This window comes from Cyprinodon variegatus, unplaced genomic scaffold (assembly GCF_000732505.1).
Source record: "Cyprinodon variegatus isolate N-32 unplaced genomic scaffold, C_variegatus-1.0 Scaffold34, whole genome shotgun sequence".
In the NCBI taxonomy this organism is placed as follows: Eukaryota; Metazoa; Chordata; class Actinopteri; order Cyprinodontiformes; family Cyprinodontidae; genus Cyprinodon; species Cyprinodon variegatus.
This window is the reverse complement of record NW_015150487.1, coordinates 254,718-261,062: the sequence shown is the minus strand read 5'-3', so window position 1 is coordinate 261,062 and position 6,345 is coordinate 254,718. Positions and strand designations below refer to the sequence as shown.

The window sequence follows — 6,345 nt, the reverse complement described above, 5'->3', positions numbered from 1 at the left end:
ATATATATAGAGAGAGAGAGAGAGAGAGATGCTCATGAGGTCATGAGATCTCCTGCAGATGCAGTAGTTCTTATGTCTGATCTAAAGAGCACAGTGTCTGTCATCAGAACAGACCTCTAGATAAATATTGTTTTTATTTCATTGATATCTTACTAAATAGATGAAAACAAGCATTATTTGATAAGAAAAGGTTTAGAGAGGTTTAATAGAAGAGGGGTTAAAAGCTCATATCACAAATGACTAAAAGCTAATGGAGAACTGATCCATCTGTTGGACATGAAAAGAATGCAGCACAACCTAAAACCTTCTGATAAACTAACAGGTGGAGAGGCCACAGCTTAGAAACTCAGCGTTTCACTCTGGGCCCCTGAGAAAAACCCTTAACCCAAGAACAGTCACTCAACCACTGCTTCCTAAGGGGTGAGTTAAACAAAAAGAACACATCTCCCCACTGTCCCTATACTCTCTAAAAAGCTAGCTTTAATGGAAGAGTGGTAAAAAGCCATGAAGGAGACACAGCAAACATGAGTATAAAAAGTCCTATGATCTGAAAAAAAGCTAATTTAACTCTTTTGTACCCAAAAAAAAAAATCCCGTCCAATTCACTCTGGACAGACTGTTTTAAAATGTGGGAGAAGCAGCATCAGGACTAATGGGGAAAGACTAAGAAAGGTCAGCCTTGCAAATAAAGGCTACAGAAGAGACAAGGCAGGAGGTTCACCTGGCAGCAGGATAGCAACCGTTAACATTAGCAAGCGCTAGCATTTTTATGTTTTTGTAGAAATCCATTTTTAATTCCAACTGAAAATCTCCTGAAAGTCTTGAATTTTGATGTTCACGTTTGATCTCTAAGCAGTCGCAAAACATTTGAGCTTTTTCGGTAAAACTTTTACTTATGGTTGTAAGTTGAGAAAATATAAAGTCTGATCAGTTTTGATAGACACCAAATCTGCTCATTGACAGAGTAATTGGTTGAGAGTTTTGTTTTTGCTGATATTGGCCAAAAGGTTGCTAAACTGCTGAACAGTTATTAAAATAATTTAATTAGTTTATAATATTACTGCAAACATGGCAGCTACATTTTTTTCTGATTAATACTTTCACAAATCAACACAGAACATTATACCTTTACAGCTGCAACCACCCTTCAACAAAATGTCACAGCAAAAAAAAAATTGCTAATTAAATAGCTAAAGAACAAAGAATTGACATTTTCTGCATAAATGCAATCTAGGAATTGATGATGGATCATCCATCCATCCATCCATCCATCCATCCATGCATCCATACATACATACATACATCCTTCTAATACCACTAACCAGTCTATGGGTAAAACGTAAATTACCCTGGTTAACTTACATTTTGAGATAAGTTCACAGTTTTGACAGGTGGCTTGTTCATTGCAATATTATTTATGAGCTATAAATAATCTTGATTGAGTAACAAAGCAAATCTTTTCAGCCAACACTGACATCATATAAGTATAACTCAGTCTGTGCCTTTAAATATACATTGAATTTATATACAATGTTGGTGTATTGGAGTTAGGGTAAAAAGATAAAGTTTTTTTTGCTGCTATCTTTTATGGACACACAGAGGTTTCCTGAGTGACACCACAGTTTTCTACAGAGGCCTGTGTACAAATTTATAAGCATAATCTTCTTTTTACATTCAGAGGTTCTTCTCTGTTTATGTATCTACTCTTAAATGCCTGCCAGGCTTTCTGGTCACAGAGACATTTATAATAAAAATACAAAGTCACTTGAGAACCAGCTTGGAGGGTGATTTGCTTATAGTGATCCAAAAAAATAAAATAAAAAATTGCCTTCTGAAAAGAAAGATTCCCACTGGCCATCTTGAAAGGTTTCCTCATACTTATTGATGTTGCAAGCTGAAACCTTTATGAGTTTTACAGAGCAGCAACGCAGTAGGTTTTTAGCATACAACTAAAAGGAAATATGTATTGTTGAATACAAATATATAAACATGAGGTTTTAAGTAATCTTGAGTTCTTATGTTAAACAGTTACCTCAAAGGATCAGATGTGTTTCAAATAAAATTCCATCTACACCATGTGCTCTGACTTGCAATATAATCTGCATACCTACTGAACATTTTCCCTTTAAAATCGGATTTTTATTGCAGACCAAAAAAAATTGTGTGCAACAGTGCAGTGAAATCAAAAACACACATATTCTAAGGCATTCTACCAAATACAATAATGAACAAGGTTACATGGGGTTCTTTGATTAAATATACAGTCATTACAAAAGCAAGCTTGATGGGGTATGTTTCTATTATCTGTCTTTGAGAAGATGGTCATGTCAATTTTTCCTTTCAAAATAACTTAATTAGATTGTATGGAAAACATCTATGAACAGCATCTCTGGCAAGTACTGCCAGAGATTGGCTGCAGTTAAATCTGGATATTGTCTAGGCCACAAATTCCTGTCCATGAGTTCCAGGGTCCTGCATGTTTAAGATGTGTCTTTGCATTAAATGGCCGAGTCGTATTAATGTCCTGATTTTTTAACTCAGGTGTGTTGACACAAGATAAATGTAAAACATACAGGGCCCAGGCCTCCAGGACTAGAATTGAAGGTTCCCAGTCTATGCAATTGTAAAAGGGGAATATGCATTGATGCAAACAAGGGTTGTTAAAAAGTCAGGCCTTTCGGCCACTTGTGGCCCTTGGAAGAGTAATGTATTGTAAATTCCTTTATCGTCTCACAATGGGGAAATTCATTCTCTGCATTTAACCCATTCCTTTGGGGAGCAGCGGGCTGCCATTGTGTGGCATCTTGGAAGCAGTGTGGGGTTAAGGGTCTTGCTTAGGCTGTGTGGATTGAACCGGGTACTTGCAACACTCCAGCACTCCCCAAAATTTAAAGACTACTGGTCGGATTCAAACCTAATTCGCCCACGTCAAGGACTAAAGCCTCCATACATGGTTCATGCGCGCTTACCACTGCGCCACCGTTGCTCCGAGTATAAATAGCATAGTATGCAGGGCTTCATCCTGCAGCTGGAGGTTTGTCAAGTTGAACCCCAGCTCTTTCCGTCTCAGGCATCCAAGGCACTTTACCTCACTTGCCACTGATGGTGGTCAGGTCCAGTGGTGCTTCTGCATGCCAGCCTTGGTTCTCTCATTGTGCCCCACATCAGCTGCGGCTACATTTAAGCTTGCCACCATCAATGCATGAATGGGTGAATGACTGAAGGAATAATTTGGTACAAAACGCATTGGAGTTCCCTGACTTGCAAAGGCACCAAATAATCACAGGCCATTTAGCATTTGTTTGGTCCTTGACTGCAATTCAACAACTGATTGTTGAGTAATTACATAAGTTATATTACTCTCTATATCTTGTATAAATTTGGCAGTTTACTTCAGTATTTATCTTATTTATCTATATGTTTATCTTATATTAGTATTTTTTTTTTCTTTAATCATGACAGATATTTTGGATTTTTTTAAACCCAGCCCTCTGCAAGTCATCATTTAAGCATAATGTTTATAAAGGTTTCTATGTTGTGTACGGTGTCTACGTGTGAAAAGGCTGAAAGTAGTGAATGATCTCTAACAAACTAAAAAGACAACTGCAAGATTGCTGTATGGTAACATTAAATTGTAATTTTTGCTCTGAACTTCTCCACTAAGGCTGAATTTAACAATAAAGCAATTTGGAACTAAGTGTGTGAAATATTTTTTTTTTTTCAGTTCCAACTTAAATTTACAACAGATTAAAACTGTAAGGGGCAAATGAGTTTTCAAAGACTAATGTGTCTTTTTAAAATAAGATCCATTAAAATACAAAGGAGATGTTCAACATGCCTGGTATCTTATATTACAGGCAAAAAAAAAAAATGAATAATAATATTTAAAAAAGATATTTTCAGCTTTTGAAAGCAATGCTTTTCCAAAATAGTTTGCTGGCCAATTGATTAAAATAAAACCATAAACATAGAGCCAGTTTTGGCTACTTTTTACAGTATGGACCAGTATCATGTCCTGCTGTAAAATTAAATCCCTATCTCTAAAAGGCATAAGGTGCCCTGAAGGGTACTTTTAAGAGAGTTGACTGCAGACAGATAACAGTGAAACATTACCGGCACAACCATTACTGAAACACGGACTCTCAGTCAGCAGTCCTTCCCTTGATCGTGTAGCCTACTGAACCAGGAAAAGAGACCATCTGAAGGCTCAGGAAGCCTCTGTAGCTATTTTGAGTTTATAAGTTGATTAGGGTGTGACACCACGAGTTTCCTGTATTTCACTTCTGTGTAATCAAACTTTCTGAGACAATGAAGTTTTGGTTTTCATTATCTATAGATAATAATTATCACAATTAGAATATTCCACTGTAGATGTGATGAATATTTATAATATATACCTTTTAACCTCTAAAAAAGTTGAAAACTTCATGTTTTTCACAATATTCCTTTTATGCATTGAGAAAATCCCTGATTATCCACATGTTTCTCAGTCAGAGATATGAAAATAGTGAAAAGTAGAAATAGACAGGAAAAAAGTAGATAAGGGGCAGATGGGATGTAGGCAGATTCCTAAAGCTTTGTCGGCTGTACTCAAGGCTCTTTCATTATGAATGGCCATTACTGTTCATTTTATATTTATAAAAAAAGGAGAAAACGTGACATCCTTTCACACGGTATTCTCCACAGGCGCAAGAACTGCATGCACTGGGATTTGTCTTTGACTAACCTTTATGCTCCTTCTATATCACAAGTCCAGATTTCTAGCATCTCCCCATAACATAAAAACACTAAAATATAAAAATTGATTTAGTTTTCTATTAACTCAGGTTTCATTTTATCATTAGAAGAGATATAGTGATTTATTTTGTTTAACCTTTGATGCAACATATAAACTGTCAATATTTCGGAGGTTAAACAAAGTCAGTAAAATTCCAAATAAATTCACTAAATGAACTAATGGAGACTTATTTAGGTCTAACAAAACTAAATAATTCTGGGATCCCAGGTGCTTCAATAAATCTGTAAATCCTTGAGTCAATATAGGAAATATCAATTGTAAATTAATGACTTTATTACTGCTCTGCATTGAGAACATACTCCATACTCATAATATCAAATGTAGTCTTAATTGTGGTTTCTTTGAACACCATGCAGCATTTGAATTGAGACACACTCTGCTAAACAGCTCACAATAAATGTGTCCTTGTCAATTTACAACAAACAGTCGGATAATTTCCTCTTAAAATATTTAACGGGAAAAATATATCTGCATACAAAAAGTGCTAATTGCTTTTCCAATAACAATGATGCACACAGAAAAAGATTCAGGGTCCTGACTGACCAACACTGTTCTTGCCCCTTTTTTCTCTTTTTATCCTTCCCGTTGCCTTCCACCTTACTTGTTCTGCTGCCTCTGGGTCCAGGTGGGTATCCAGCAGGGGGACGGTAAACTGAATCTTTCTGGGGCTCCCAGTTTCCATGGTGGTACTGTCTGTCGGAGAGGAGAGCAAGAAGAAGAAAAAGAAGATGTAGAGGAGGGGAATCCGTACAGATGGGGGGGAAAAAACAGACTGGGAAAATAATTAAAAAAGAAGTGGCTTCCAGCTTTTTCCCAAAGAAAAAACAGAATATTTTTGTTAGTTTCTCTTTATTTTATCTATCTAACCCACACCTCAATCTAATGAGTTTTTCTATTTTTAATCTGAACACTTATCCAATCTTCCAGTCTTCATCACCTGCCAGCAGCCCTCTCCTTTCTCTTTGCCTCTCCAAGCTCAGCGCTCAGGCAAGGGCATTTTGAGCAAGGAACACCTCTTTTCCTCTCCTTCGCAATCATTCGCTGCGCTATGCTCCTCTTCACACAAAGCCCCGCCCTCTCTTCAACATCCTCTCTTTCTGTATTGGCTGTTTGAGCTCTTGGCTGTTCTGCAGCATCCTCTGCACAGATGGCAGAGTCAGGATGACAAAGGATGACAAAGAAACACTCTCTCTATCTCCAATCAAAGGAGGCTGAACGACCACAGCTTTGGTAGTATTTTTAAATCCAGCAACCTACATGTGCTTAAAAACATCCTACACTGTGTTCTAGACTAAATGTGTGCAACTTGGCTCAGTATTCTGATTCTTTCATGCTCAATTTTAAGTATGGATATTGTAAATATACATACTGTAAGTTTAAAATAGTACACACAGTACCACACATCTTCACTAGTTTAGATATCAAATGAAAGTTGATATCTGCATCTGTATTTAGCCAGATGAACTGGCTAAATGCATAATAATATACGAATTAATATGCATACAAATATCTGTATATAGATTTATAGAGAGATGAATGATAACTTT

The 6,345-nt window shown here is 36.6% G+C and overlaps 1 protein-coding gene across 1 annotated transcript in view; it reads right to left on the bottom strand.

Moving 5' to 3' along the window:
• LOC107103008 (protein phosphatase 1 regulatory subunit 1A-like) overlaps nucleotides 1-5,770 on the bottom strand; it is a 30,180-nt gene extending 24,410 nt beyond the window's left edge. Inside the window, exon 1 of the mRNA XM_015402508.1 lies at nucleotides 5,400-5,770. Coding sequence (XP_015257994.1) covers nucleotides 5,400-5,480 — 81 coding nt within the window. The 5' untranslated portion in view covers nucleotides 5,481-5,770. The remainder of the gene's footprint in view (nucleotides 1-5,399) is intronic.
• Nucleotides 5,771-6,345: the final 575 nt, after the last annotated feature.